A 15629-nucleotide genomic window follows, 5' to 3' on the forward strand; every position below is an offset into this window, starting at 1 on the left:
AGGACCAGTAGGGGAGACGAAGCATGGGCGCCATATGTTGTCTGGAGAAGGCGGGGCTGCCTCTTCAACAAGGTTCAAGTCAAAACGACGGTCGGAGGGGCCAGACATTTTCAAAGGTGTTGAAGAGAGAAGAGGTCGGACAAATCAAGATCTTAGAAGTGCAAGAATGAAGCTTCTACTGGTGGAGATTCAAGTGTGCTTTGGAACTTAATGTCAGCCCCTATAAAAATCTGCACTCGACGGAGCTTCAGAAATCGAAGAGGCGCCTGCTCAGAAATCGAAGAGGCGTTTGCTTTCTCAAAAGCTGGGCTGCTTAGAGATCACGAGGGTTGATCTCAGAAATCGAAGAGGCGTTTGCTTTCTCAAAAGTTGGGCTGCTCAAAGACCTCGAAGGCTGATCTCAGAAATCGAAGAGGCGCTCGCTTTCTCAAAAGCTGGGCTCCCCAGAGACCACGAGGGCCGATCTCAGAAATCGAAGAGGCACCTACTTTTCCAGCCTTGTCAGCACCTGTCACACGCACACTCAGCTTTGCGGAAATTATGGGCATTCTGTCGAATACTTCTGGGGAAGTAGAAAACACATGAATCTTACTGTTCAATCACCCACTTCCCACACGCAACAATAGCTCATGGGTACCACAGATAACTTTGCCAAAGTTCTCTGCCAAAGTTGAGCACGTGAAGCTTGCAGCTCCCACTACATCGCTCTGACCAAGAAGGGTAAAAGAATAGCAAAGAAACAGCACTAACAAAGTTTAGACCCATAAATTTTGAAGGTCTAGCTACCATATTATTACCCACAAGGGTAAAGGAATAGTACCACTGCTGGATAATTGGAAAGTCCCTGTGTGTCAACCTCTGTGCTTCGTGGCAAGGTAGACTAGCAAACATGCCCAACCTTTACTCACATTCGAGAAAACACTCCCAATAAGATTGCTTGCTCCAAAATCGAAGAGGCACCGTCCTCCGAATCTCGAGAGCCAGACTCCCAACATGACTACTTTCTTAAAAATCGAAGAGAGGGTAAAGGAACAGTACCATTGCTGGATAATTGAGAAGTCCCTGTGTGTCAGCCTCTGTGCTTCGTGGCAAGGTAGACTAGCAAACATGCCCAACCTTTACTCACATTCGAGAAAATACTCCCAACAAGATTGCTTGCTCCAAAATCGAAGAGGCACCGCCCTCCGAATCTCGAGAGGCATACTCCCAACATGATTACTTTCTCAAAAATCGAAGAGACACTGCTCCCCGAATCTTCGAGAGCCAGACCCCCAGCATGATTGCTTTCTCAAAAATCGATGAGGCATCGTTCTCCGAATCAATCGAAGAGGCGCTCGCTTTCTCAAAAGCTGGGCTGCTTAGAGACCACGAGGGCCGATCTCAGAAATCGAAGAGGCACCTACTTTTCTAGCCTTGTCAGCACCTGTCACACGCACACTCAGCTTTGCAGAAATTATGGGCATTCTGTCGAAGACTTCTGGTGAAGTAGAAAGCACATGAATCTTACTGTTCAATCACCCACTTCCCACACGCAACAATAGCTCATGGGTACCACAGATAACTTTGCCAAAGTTCTCTGCCAAAGTTGAGCACGTGAAGCTTGCAACTCCCACTACATCGCTCTGACCAAGAAAGGTAAAAGAATAGCAAAGAAACAGCACTAACAAAGTTTAGACACATAAATTTTGAAGGTCTAGCTACCATATTATTACCCACAAGGGTAAAGGAACAGTACCACTGCTGGATAATTGGAAAGTCCTTGTTTGTCAACCTATGTGCTTCGTGGCAAGGTAGACTAGCAAACATGCCCAACCTTTACTCACATTCGAGAAAACACTCCCAACAAGATTGCTTGCTCCAAAATCGAAGAGACACTGTCCTCCGAATCTCGAGAGCCAGACTCCCAACATGACTACTTTCTCAAAATCGAAGAGAGGGTAAAGGAACAGTACCATTGCTGGATAATTGGAAAGTCCCTGTGTGTGTCAACCTTTGTGCTTCGTGGCAAGGTAGACTAGCAAACATGCCCAACCTTTACTCACATTCGAGACAACACTCCCAACAGATTGCTTGCTCCAAAATCGAAGAGACACTGCTCTCCGAATCTCGAGAGCCAGACCCCAGCATGATTGCTTTCTCAAAAATCGAAGAGGCATCGTTCTCCGAATCTCGAGAGCCAGATACCACAGACCACTTTTTCAAAGTGCTCTGACAGAGTTAAAACATGTGAAACTGGCAGCTCCCACTACCGTGCTATGACCAAGCAGGGTAAAGGAATAGCATTACTACTTCTTAGGGAGACTCCTATATATGTCGACCTCCATCCCCAACAGACAGGCAGACCTGCAAAAATGCTCAACCCTTCATCATATCTGAGAGGGCACTCCCAACGAAGCCTTTCGAAATATTCAGCTTTCCTTCCCCCCGATAATACCTCTGCAAACAAGCTATACTAGAGCAAGAATATCTCATATCATCAGGGTTAAAAGCAAGAGTATCCCATATCATGCTTTTTCCCTGTCTTTTCCTTTGGCCTTGTTTTTACCTGCAAGACAAGGAGAAAGAGAGCAATCAGTCAGCACTTGGAATCAAGCTTCCAGCCAGGAACTGACTGCCTGGAACCCCTTACCTGATTACTTACCTGGCATTGCTCTCGAGTACTCATCTTCAACATCTTATATTTCCAGGGAAGATTCCGCATCTGCTTGAGGAACAGATAGGGCAAGTGCGAAGGATACAAGGAAGCATGTGGAGACAAGCGTAACAGCACACGTGCCGATACATCCATTACTCTGTCAAAAGCAAAAGTATCCCATATCAGCAGGGTGGAACGTACTCTAGATTTGATGGACTTGTTTTGACCCTCAAATTCTTCAGTCGGCCTTATACTCTGGAGGAAACCAGAAAACCCTCCAGCTCAGTTCAAGAATAAGCCTGTGGAAAGTTACTTCTTCAAAAGCAAAAGTATCTCATATCATCTCTTCTCATTTTTCTTCTCTTTATCCTTCATGCTGCTGCAAGATGGGGAGAAGGTGAACAATCAGTCGGAGCTCTGATTGCTTACCTTGTCTGTCACCTCTTTCAGCAGACCCCATAGCTCGGCGACTTGGGGGACTCCTACTACATGGTTTGTATCGCGCTTGACCAAGCCTGAAACTACAAGTAAGCTTCAAGTGAAATTGATACATTACCTTGTGCATCTCCACCAGTTAAAGATACCACCCCTGGATGGAGGAAGAGTACTTCCAGAGAAGATGCCACATCTACCTATGAGACAGATAAGGCAAGTCAAGACGACACCACACTCCGATACTTAGAAGTTTCGTGATTACGAGATCATTCTCCCACAATATTTCCTAATGTCATTTGTACTAAATCATTCACTTGTACTCACTAAAGGAGAGCTTGAACCTATGTACTTGTGTAAACCCTTCACAATTAATGAGAACTCTTCTATTCCGTGGACGTAGCCAATCTGGGTGAACCACGTACATCTTGTGTTTGCTTTCCTATCTCTATCCATTTATATACTTATCCACGCTAATGACCGAAGCAATCTAGCGAAGATCACAAAAAGCGACCGTTTTCGCTACCTAGGATCTATCTTGCAAGAGAACGGAGAATTAGATGGAGATCTCAACCATAGAATACGAGCTGGATGGATGAAGTGTAAGAATGCATCCGGCGTGTTGTGTGACCGTCGTAGGCCACTGAAGCTCAAGGGAAAATTTTATAGGACGGCAATAAGGCCAGCGATGTTGTATGACACAGAATGTTGGGCGGTGAAGCATCAACACGTACACAAAATGGGTGTAGCGGAGATGAGGATGCTTCGTGGGATGTGTGGGCACACGAGAAAGGATAAGATTGGGAATGAGGATATCCGAGGTAAAGTAGGAGTAGCCGAAATTGTAGGAAAGATGAGAGAAAATCGGCTCCGGTGATTTGGACATGTGCAAAGAAGGCCGAATGACGCTCCGGTTCGAAGATGTGACTACGGGACAGAGGTTCAGGGCCGAAGGGGTAGAGGAAGACCTAGGAAAACTTTGGAAGAGACTCTAAGAAAAGACTTAGAGTACTTGGATCTAACGGAGGACATGACACAAAACCGAGCGCAATGGCGTTCTAGGATTCATATAGCCGATCCCACTTAGTGGGAAAAGGCTTTGTTGTTGTTGTTGTTGTTGTTGGTCTTCATGCTATATTGTATGTTTTCTTTTGCGTATCACAAAGATGAAATGTTAGATCGAAGATCTTCCACTACTAGAGTCCTTGAGTTCTAGACATGATCTGAGTAGATGTATTCAATCCTCTGTTGTTCACGGCATAACTTGCTGAGTGCTTTTGTAATTTAGCTATACTAATAAGAAGTCTCATTATTGCAAGTGTGAGATTGTTTTCTCTTTGTGATGTACTGATTTCCTAAATTGTTGTCCAAATATGTGTAATGGTTGATTATGGCTTGCATATGTTGTTCTTCGATTAGTAGTCAGGGTTGTTAATTTCTCTACTTTTTTGGTTTGATTCCGATAATATTTTTGGGTTTTTGGTTGGTTTGATTTGGGTTTTCGAAGTAAGTTTTGCATGTTTGTTGCCGCACAAGGTTTTGATTTTCCATTTTTTGTATGGCTTTTGTTAGTATCTCATGTGCTTTGGTTTTTTATTTCAGAAATTTTGTGCCTATTTTGGATTCAAATTGAACTTGGTTGAGACCGATCTAATCCGGCGTTTCCAGGTGGGTTTTGCATGTTTCTCAACGTATATGGTTTCAATTTTTTGTTCCGGTAATAGAAACTATGTCCTTTGACTCTGCTTACATGCTTTTTAACATGGAGAGAAATTGAATTGGTATTTCAGAATTAGTGTTCTTCTTGATGTCCAACAGTCTGAAAATAGTTTTTCGAATTGTAGTTTAGAATTAGTGATCTTGATTCAGAACTTAAAACACAAAAGATAAGAAACCTCTGTTTTATGTATAGATATATTTCCAAAATATTTTTAACACCCGCAGTGCGGACACTTTTTCTAGTAAGAAACTAAGAAAGAGGTAATTCGATTGAAGTTGGTGAAAAATTATTTTAGGTCGACGATTATGACACATGAAAGGTTGGATTGTCAATATTGTCCATTGAGAAAGATATGTTGTAAATGCTTGATTTCGAAAAATGTGCTCTTGATGATTTTGACTCTAGAAACACTAGAAGAAGATTCTTATATATTTATTTTAATCAAACAATTGGTTTTAAGCCCATAAAAGAGTTATATAGAAAAATACATTTTTTTTCTTTTCTAAATATTGTGTCGGAAAGGGCTCCATTTTACTTTCTGGCCTTTAGGCCACTAAAAACATAAGAACGGCTTTGAACAGTGGACTACCGTGTCGGCATAGAAATGGTGAACTACCATATTGTTTAATTATAGATTAATTAAACCTCATCATCACATTGCTGTCAATTGTAAATTCGGCCAATCAAAAATTCAAAAATTCAAAAATTCAAAATTCTTTGAATTCACGCGTAACATGGAGAAATTTTTAGTTGTGACGGGTACATGAATGGTACACCACGTGTTTTAATAGGAGTGATGAGAAATTTTATTTTTTAAGTTATTAACATTTTAGCACATATATCCTACTATTTTTATAGTGACACATGATGTACCGTCATGTGTATTAATCACACTGAAAAATTTCTCTATAACATGGGGTTTGGCTTTAAAGACTATTTCATCGTGTGAAGTAGAAGCCGCCTAAGTTTATAAACCACAATAAACCACTGGTGCTAAGGTCTTCTTATTGATCTCAAAACATATCTAACATCAATCATTTCATGTACCGGTCACATTGAAAAATCTGACCATAACATGGGGTTCGGCAATAAACACTATTTCATCGTGTGAAGTAGAAGCCCGCCTAAGTTTATAAACCACAATAAACCACTGGTACCAAGGCCTTCTTATTGATCTCAAAATATATCAAACATCAAGCACTCTACATATAAGGTTTAGATTGCTCTCTACGACGACGGAATGCTGTTGCTCTGGTAGAAGCTGCCATGCCCTTCACCTTTTGAGAACCCTTCTTCTCGCCGTTCTCCCACTGTAGTGGGCATCTGGAGATTAAAGCTTCCAAGTCCTTGGCCATGAGCACAAATGCTTCTACTTTTGTCAGACTTTTGACATGTTTGATGGAGACTGGAAGTTCGGTGAAACAGTGTGATGCCCGAAGCTCTTCCCCGTAAAAGTGACATTTCCCGAGGCGCTTGATGGCCGTTGATGAGATTCCTTGCCCAACTTGACTATCACTCGCCGCGTAGGTCCACATTGTCCCTTCGACAATGAACACCATGCAATCGAGTGGATCTCCCGTTCGAAAAACAAAGCTGTTCTCATTGAACGTCACTGGCTTCAGATGGTCGCACAGCAACGTCAACACATTGATCCATGTCTTTAAGCTTTTTAACCTGTACACATGCGCGCACGCAGAGACTTATATCATCAGAACAACATTACAGTGAAAATGGATGCAATTAATAAAGGAAACTTTAACGAAAAGCTTTTAGTATTGTTTACTTTAACGAAAAATCATATTTTTACACTAAAAAGTCAATTTTGGTACTATTTATTTTATATTTTATTTTATCCTTATCATTAAATTTCAAAGTTTTCAAATTCTTTTTATTAGTAAATGGAGAGAGATCGATTCTTGAAGAACATACTGTTCTAAGTGTATCCATGAAAAGATGGCGTTTTACAGAGTTTGGTTTTCCTGGGAAGAATAAGCAGGAATGGGTTGTGGACATCAGCAAATTTGTCTTTTTTCCATGCTTGCTCCATGTTATTCTCGATTTCTTCCTTGATATTATCAGAGAATTTATTTAAGGGAAACTAATGAAAAGTTCAAAAAAATTTCTTTTTTAACGAAAAGCCTTTTTTAAAGGTATAGTGAATAGTGTCAGTTAAAGATAAAAATGTGGTTTTTCATTAAAAGTGAACAGTACGAGGAGTGTTTTGTTAAAACTCCCATTTATTTATGGATATCCACGTGCGTACATCTACCTTCTTTATCCGAATCTTTCGTCTTGTCTCTTCCGATTTTGTAGCCTCCATCTGTATTAAAGTCTGCCTCACCACAAGTAGAATTCATTAATAAGCTCGATCCGTGATCTCCTATGTTCTAGCTAGCTACATACCAGAAAGGTATGTTTCACCGAAGAACTTACGTATCTTATACAATTTGAAATGGAACTTCGTTATAAACTTTTTATGCTCCGCGTTTTGATTCTTAAGAGAATCAAGAAATATTCCAAAGTTATATGAAGATGAAGCACCATCTGGAGTATCCAACGAGCAATGCTCATTTAGAAGTGTTATATTTCTTGCAGAAGTATTCTGACCATCCGCAGTAGAAAGTATCCGTACATCCCCTGTGATCTATACTAGGATTTACACAAGTCTCGTACCAACATGATACATCTCGTTGAATAGAAAAATGGTACCAAAAAGCTCCGAGTACCTAACATGCAAACACAAGGCCCTAGATAATTAGTCTCTATAAGAATAGAATAAATTAATACATAATCTTTTCTGTGATTAAAAGCATATATGTCAATTGTAATTAATTTAAGATTCCTACCACATGAGTTTCTCAAACCCTATTTAGGTTGTAAACATTGTACATGATTAATTCAAAGGAGTTATATTTGAACAATATCACTTTCAAAAAAACTACATCCATAATCCAATATTAATAATTATAATACAAAAATATTAAAATAGAACGATAATTAAGGTGAAACTTACATGGCTGGCAAAAATGTAGAGAAACAAGTTGAATAGACTCTTAGCCCATATCCCATAAATCCTCGGAACATATTGACCGAGAAGAAACACATTCACAACCTTTTGGTGTTCCACAAATCCTGAGCGTTTCATTGGGTAAAATACTATTAGCAGCTGCAGAAAATTAAAAGATAAAGGGTTAGAACATAGAAGTCCATCAATTTCAGCAAGATACGTACAAAAACAAGAAAAAAATTGGAGTTTAGTTCATTTCTCTTACTTGTGGAAGGGGAAGAAGAGCTAAAACGTCAAATATGATGGATAACCACGACATATTATCTATATACTAAAACCCGGTGAAAAATACTGTTCACGAGCAGTGTATTACCGAAAATAGCCCTCACCTGCTTCCTATTCTCAGCTTATTTTTTGTGTTGAACAGTTAATTTACGATTTTGACCCTCCTATACACGTGTTGCTCATCGTGGACGGGGAGAAGGATGGAACCAGAGTCTTCCATTTGCTTCCGGGCTCTTCCATTTGGTCTCATTTGCTTCCAAGAGAATCTTTCGACCTCTTTCTTAGAACCACGAAACATCCTCCTCTCTTCAACAGCATCTCCTTCCTCCTCCTCCAATGGACAACATCTCCCCTCCGGGCTCCTCCCTCATTCCTTCTCCTCCGTTGGACAACATCTCCTCCACTCTTTCTCTGGGTATTTATTTCATCTCTATTTTCCCTCATATCCCTTCTTTTCCTTCAATTTTTTTTTAGTAGATCTCACGTAAGCGTTTTTATATTTCTGTGTTTGTCTATATCATTTTTTTTTGTTTTACTGTGTTTGGATGTTAATCAATTGAATTGCTCCAACTAATTTAAAAATATAAAGTTGGATATCCTAATGGGTTTTCTGTGCAAATTTCGTTTTAATTATGATAAGGTGTTTATGGATTTGGAATTTTATGTGTTCATGGATTTTGGAATTTTCAATATGATTTTCCAATTTCCCTTTGCAGCATTCTTTTTTTGGTTTCTGAAGTATCTATGTGATTTATGTTCGTTCCAAGACATCATGACTTCAGTAGACATCTGATCTCCATCTTTTCTTTGTTCATGCAGTTGAAAGATTAGGTGGACAAGAAAGTAAGTGTAGTACATATAAATCAAAGCTAGGTTTTGGGATTAATTTATGAGATTAGCCTAGAGTCCCCGTTAGTTCTTATTTCCTAAATAATTGTGAATTAATGGTGCAGGGGCAACTCCGAAGTTGGTTCTTCAATTGATGAATTTTAAGGGTCTGGGAATAACTCATGTCAAGCGCCATCTTCAAGTAATTGATTTGATCCCATCAATTTCATGATCTATATATATTTTCTCTACTAATTGTACTATATATATAAGATTCAATACTTTGATTAAATATAAATTAAGGGTTCATCTCTGATTAATATTGTTCTACATTTTCTTCTTTGATTTCATCATCAGATGTATAGGAGCAAGAAGATGGAAAACCCCAATCGAGGTGAACAAATTAACAAATTGCACACAGGCTCATCTACTCTTCCAATAGTTAATACAAAAGTTAAGGTTTACATATTTATAAACTTGAGAGATCTTGCTTTCTTATTATATGACAGATCCAGCATAATAGCTCCAATCAAACGCATAGTGTCTATTTTAATTTTCTCAGTGTGAATTGGCCATTTCTCCTTTACAAAATGGTGCACAAAAATACTGGAGAGTCGGAATGTGAAACCAATTTAACTCTCACTTAAAAGCATAGATAATTTCAGTGTTATACAGCTGCAAGTTATGTTTTACTTATTCTTTGAACCCTTTACTTCCCTTCTAAGTCGCCAAGTCCCCAGACTGTTCCAAGGGCTAGGAGGTCATCCTTGAGCAACCTGGCATGTGGATTTTAACAACATGGTTGGGCTTCTGAACCTCATTATATTTCCCTTTTTTTTTTCTTATATAGAATGCATCTATCTGCAGATTTAAACAAGTCATTTTCTGAATTTTCAGGGCATTGAAATTCAAGCTCAGGCGGTACCCCTATTTCAAAGAAAATGAGACCACTTGAATATGGTAACCCAATTACTTTCTTTGTTGTTTTTCCTTAATGGGATATCGATTCCTTGCTTTTTAATGAATTTTTGGCTTAGGTATTTTGAATTTCTGAGTTTCAAGGCACAGTTGCCCAGTATGTATAATTGTTTTCGTAATTTTATATCAGCACCGCTTGCCAATTTATTGTATGAATACTTTCAATATCAATGTAAAACTAAAATATTCAATAAAGAACAAATAATCATACTTCATCCTGTACTCTATATTAAATTATGTTTAGTCAAACCAATCTAAAGTATGATGCATTTAATGTTTTTAATTTCAAAACATTTTTATACACCAACATTATTATTCTAATCAAAAGTTGTCTCTGGTAAAGTTTTTTGCATGATGGTATAGCAACGGTTATAGCTATAGCTATAGCTAATAATAATATATGTATATGTCAACGATAGTATATGCCATTGCATAAATATATCAGTATGTGAAGGTTAATGGCATACTTGATCCTTGCATGACATGTACCTGAAATACTAAGTTTCATACCACTGCATAATATATACCTCAAATTCTGTGGCATGCAACCACCATTTTTAATCTGCATGATGTCATATTAGTTTCATTACATAAAAAGTTCCTGTTGATAAATTTGTGCTGACATCATGCTCTGCGTGATTTTGTTCATGCTCATCTCTTAAGGATTGAAGATGAGGAGCACCCAGAGATATTCGAGGTGCCTATTCAGTTTCTGTTGTGCCGTTTACTGCCTTTGCCAAGGTATGCTTATACGTGCTTTCTTGGTGGTTTTGATGTTGCCAGTGTGATTTTTTTAATAAGCATTAGGTTGTTGGATATCAAATGGGAGAAAAAGGTTTTACATTTGGTTAATCAGGTTGTATGAATGTGGGGTATTCATGTGTTGCTACTGTTGAGTTGTTTTTGGTGGCATGTACGGTTTACAATTGTGTTAAGGGGGTATTGTTATTGTTAATTATATGATAATATTGGTGGTTTGATTTGTTTTTAATGAGAATTGAGTATTAATAGGCTCCGTTTATGATGCCAAACTCAACATTTGAGAGACGGAGGTAGAAGTTTAATTGGAACACTTGGTTAGTTTGTGTTACTAATAAAACAGTTGTGATACTAATCTAGAGCTACTTTCATATTGATTCATCATCATTGATAAGTTTTCTTTGGACCCTATAGAAATCATAATTAACTATTCACTAATATGCTGCTTTATTGTCACTGACTCTTTAGATTGGGAAGCACCATATTATTTCCAAATGATTAGTTTGATAGGTACTTAACAATTTCCCAAGGCATGAGGCACTTGCTTTTTTTTTTTGTGTGTAAAAGACTAATACCATGCGTCCATGATAACTATTATAATTAAGAACCAATTTGTTTAAAAATACCTCAATTATTGAGAACGACATATATGTCCTTGATAACTATTATAATTAAGAACCAATTTGTTTAAAAATACCTCAATTATTGAGAACGACATATATGTCCGATTAGTTTGATTGAAACTAATAATTGTTCAAATTGCAAAGAAAATGAAACATTCTCTCTCTCCTCTTTCTCTCTCCTATTGCATTTGGGTTTATCCCTGTTTCTTTTTTGGTTGATCTAATTTGGGGTGAAGTTGAATTTTGGTTGAACTAGAATGTGGATTTAATTGTGTTTGGTTTTGTTTGTCAATTCTATTTTCGTATGATTGGCGTGTGGTTTTTCAGACCTTTATGGCCATTTTGGGTCTGGCAAAGGTACTAATTTTACTCTTCATTCCACCACTTTCATTTGAATGCCTGGAAAAATTTGGAATTGAAAACATGATTGGGTTGTATTAGTTTTTGTGAAGATTACTTCTTGATTTGAGGTGTGTGAAAATATATTTTGATGATTAGGAGATGAGAGTACACGTTTTCGCTTCTATCTGGACATTCAAGAACCACCAAATTGCATTATGTTTTCATCACCGAATTCAGGACAAGAAAGCTGTACATGCCTCATGTATTACGTATAATCACTTGCTTACATTCTGTTTCTCATTTGTACCTAATTGGTTCAGATTTTTGTTTTTTTATAAATAGTAATATGTTCTATGACAAGCTGGCTCTGTTTCTGATTTCATTCTTATTTTGGATTTATATATAAACCTGCAAGCATGCAGTTGATTAGTATATTTGGTGTTTTCCCTCTTAATGGACAAACTTGCAGTTACATAATATATAAGTTTGGTACGATCTGATTATTGTGTTTTGTCTCATTACTTCAACAGCACAAAAAATCTGTCATAATTAAGCTAAGTAGTTAAGCGAAAGAAGCCCCCATACCTACTTTTCTTTATGTGTATATAATTTTGGTATAGATAATTTCTATTCCCGCAGCAACGCGCGGGTTTCAATTTCTAGTTCTGAGCTATTTCCTTGTTATATTGAATCAACTCTCTGATTTTCGATTTCTTTCCCGAATTTCCCCCGGTTTGTTCCCCCGCCGCGGAGGGTCCATTTTTGGGGGTGTTCGTTTTGGAAGTCCCCGGCTTTGTTTCCATTGTCTCATTCGAATTTCCCCTGGTTTGTTCCACTGGCGCGAAGAGTCCATTTTCTAGCACACCAGTCCATGAGTTTCTTCTCTCTTTTCAATTTTGTCTTTTGAACAGTCACAAATTTCACATATAAAATGCACCAGGAAAATGACATCTGTGAGTGATCGCATAAGAAAAGCAACAATTTTCAACGTTTTATCCATTTGAATGCACTTTTTATCCTGATCGATGATTACAACATAAAAGAACAAAGGATCCATAGAGACAGCAAATACACATGATATCACAAATATGATGTTCCACATTCGAAGGTAAGGCGCCTGATGCACAGTAAAAATGTCCTTTATTTTTTTCCCCCAATTTTTTTCCTTCATCTTCCGGTTTTTGGGCACTCGTCTCATTTCCAGCCATTGGTTTCGAACGTTCATTTCTGGGAAACACGCAACAAAAGAAATTCATAAGCATTCACCCTAAACCCTAATATGAGCCTCGAGCTAACAAATTAAACAAGATAAAATCAAACAAAAATCAGATTGTCATATAGGTACATTTCAGATGGCTAAAACAAGTATCTGTCCTTGCATGTAACGAAAAATAATAAGGACAGTGCTACACTTACAATTTAATTTTACCATCATTTGTATTATTTTTCTAATATAAGTAGCGTCCACTAACACATGTGGTCTCATTTCTATTAAAAAGATGGTACAATTAGATGGTAAAAAAAGCATTATTGTGATCGTGGTGTGTTGCTATACTTTGAGAGCGACAGACAGGAGCATGCTAATTTCAGAATTCGAAATACTTAAAGAGAGTAGAGAGCAGAGTACGAACTATTAACAGAAATGCAGAAAGAGCATGTATCGAAGAAATGCAGAGAGAGAAAGAGAGAGAGTGTGATTGATTACATTGATACTTAATTAATTTTTACAACAATGAGAATACAGTTTATATAGCCATCATGACTAGCTTGCAGCATAAGCTATTTAACTAACTAATTCGATAACAACTATAACAACGCAGCCACATTCTCAACTGTCTAACTAACTATTGTTGAGCTGGAATGATATATTCAATACGAACCTGTCTGTTTTCTCTTATGCCTGGTTCTCCACATCTGAATTTCTTTCCTCGACGTTTTTACCCATAATAACTCAAATATATATGTACTCAATGACCTTGATGATGAGTAAAGAAGATTACTTAAATAAAGCTACAACAAGATCTTCAGTTTACAAGGTGGCGAGAGAACAGCATGCAGAGAGCTAGTATGGGAGTTAATAGGCAGAAACTGAAGTTGCTAGCTGCATTGCCATTCTTTTAAAGACAACTGAATTCAATGTCTTTTTATACGAAGTTGGTCTTTTAACATGACACAAGTCCTCTAATATGACGTAAGTCCTTTAATATGACGTAGGTCGTTTAATATGACGCAAGTCTTTTTGCATTATGCACATAATTTAAATAGATAGAGTATTAAATTCTTACTCATGCATCATGTGCTCTCCAAAAATATAATAGTTTCATATGCTTCCTTGCTTCCTTCTTCTCTCTCACCTTAATAAGGCCAATTTTTTGACACGATTTCTGAGAGCCCACTCCATATCATTTTGCTAAAATTTTGAACCGCCTAAATTTCTATTCATTATTTGTAGATTACATATGAATGAGGATTCTCTTCGAATTCTCTTTGTGAGAATCTAAAGGATTCTTTAATCATATTCATTTATCGTGAATCATGTATTCATTTTTTGTTAGGTCTTATTTGTGTAAAATTTTAAATAAAATTTTTAAATGATTTCTAACCGCGCGATGCACGATAAATAGATACAATTAAAAGATCATCGGGATCCTCACAGGATCCGGAAAGGATCCTCATTCATCACAATACTCCATCGACACAACAGTGCAAACATAATATGCCACCTTTTCTGGGAAGATTCAGTAAACATTTAGATTCCAGTAAAGATTAGGAATGCAACAAACACGAGCATTGTCACTTAATTTACGGTCTAGTAGTATTCATCTTCACTGGTAAGTAAGAGGGCTTAGGTTCAATTCTTGTCAAAAGCGAATTTAAACCACATTATTGATAACCCATTATGAGACTAAGTCCATCATTTTCCGTTAATGCAGATAATATTGATTGTTCAAAAAATAAAACAAACAAACAAACACTATCATTCCTGCTCTTTGCCTACCGAAAACTATACATGCCTTGTTTTACTAGAACCGTTTGGACCACCAATGCCAACTGTTACAGTGTCCTCTTTGTTCTCTGTAGCAAATAATATCCGTTATCAAAGGACTGCTAGAAAACCCGGCAGTAATTAGGGCATCTCATATTTAGTATATATGATATAATAAAGCATTGCTAGAAATCCCCCATTAATAGGTGAGATCCCCGAAAATACACGGATGAAAGATTCAAGCACATCCGGATTTTATTATAACCCAATTAGTAGAAACACAACTTTTAGTATTCGGCAGTCAAAATCAACTTATGCAATGTACAAAACAACCTAGTAGACAAACATTATAGCAAGAATGCTCCATGACATGTTTACCAGCGGGAACACAATCCAAAAACCAAATATGAATCCAAGTCCCAAGCTTAGATAGCACCACATGTTGCTTGTTCAATTAAGGTCAAAATACACAACAAATCGAAACATTTTTTTTTCTTTTTTGGTAAGAGAAACTTCTCTGTTAACCAAACACGAATCCAAGTATAAAAAGTTGAAACCGTTGGATAATAGCAAAAATGTTTTTGAATTCCTCAACGCCTTTCCATGTTCTCCAATCTGTTTCGACATTAGATTTTGGTGTTATTTTTTAATTTGGTGTAAAGTTGGGTGAAGAGTGCTACTATATGGGTTCAAATAAAATTTATCGTGAAAAAAATGTGTCAAGATATACAATGTTTCTTTGTGTCTTACGTCAATGATCATGTGTACTAAAAATCACTTAAATCTGAAACTATATAACGGTTGGATTAAATTTAGTGTTTCTTTGTAGAACCATATTAGTCTATATTTTTCACTACAAATGAATTTCTTAACGGTTTTTGAATTTGTCTTAATGTTTTGTAAGGATGGTCTATGAATGTTGTACTAAAGTATAAATTGTTTGGATTGTTGAAATAATTACAAAATGTTTGTCAAAAACGTGTGTCCCTGAATTCTAACATAATGTATATATAGGATCCAAGGACACCTATTTT

The 15629-nt window shown here is 37.3% G+C and overlaps 1 protein-coding gene and 1 pseudogene across 13 annotated transcripts; one reads left to right on the top strand and one right to left on the bottom strand.

The window, feature by feature from the left end:
* Window positions 1-5989: 5989 nt before the first annotated feature.
* Window positions 5990-13710, bottom strand: LOC114825923 (cyclic nucleotide-gated ion channel 1-like; annotated as a pseudogene).
* Window positions 8291-12112, top strand: LOC103439881 (myb family transcription factor MOF1-like). Of its 13 annotated transcripts, none has more exons than XR_011582939.1 (9): window positions 8291-8494; window positions 8899-8922; window positions 9033-9109; window positions 9265-9301; window positions 9633-9708; window positions 9805-9867; window positions 10549-10626; window positions 11595-11624; window positions 11766-12112. XR_011582939.1 is itself a non-coding variant. In XM_070825017.1 (5 exons), the coding sequence occupies exons 1-5, from the start codon at window positions 8416-8418 to the stop codon at window positions 9425-9427; spliced, it is 228 nt and encodes a 75-aa protein (XP_070681118.1). In that variant the 5' UTR covers window positions 8291-8415; the 3' UTR covers window positions 9428-9460. The 13 variants fall into 13 exon arrangements, 1 of the variants encoding a protein (XP_070681118.1); XR_011582937.1 differs by having other exon boundaries at window positions 9265-9360; window positions 10557-10626; window positions 11766-11991; XR_011582936.1 differs by lacking the exon at window positions 11595-11624 and having other exon boundaries at window positions 9265-9360; window positions 10557-10626; window positions 11766-11991.
* Window positions 13711-15629: the final 1919 nt, after the last annotated feature.

This window comes from Malus domestica, chromosome 07 (genome assembly GCF_042453785.1).
Source record: "Malus domestica chromosome 07, GDT2T_hap1".
NCBI lineage: Eukaryota > Viridiplantae > Streptophyta > Magnoliopsida > Rosales > Rosaceae > Malus > Malus domestica.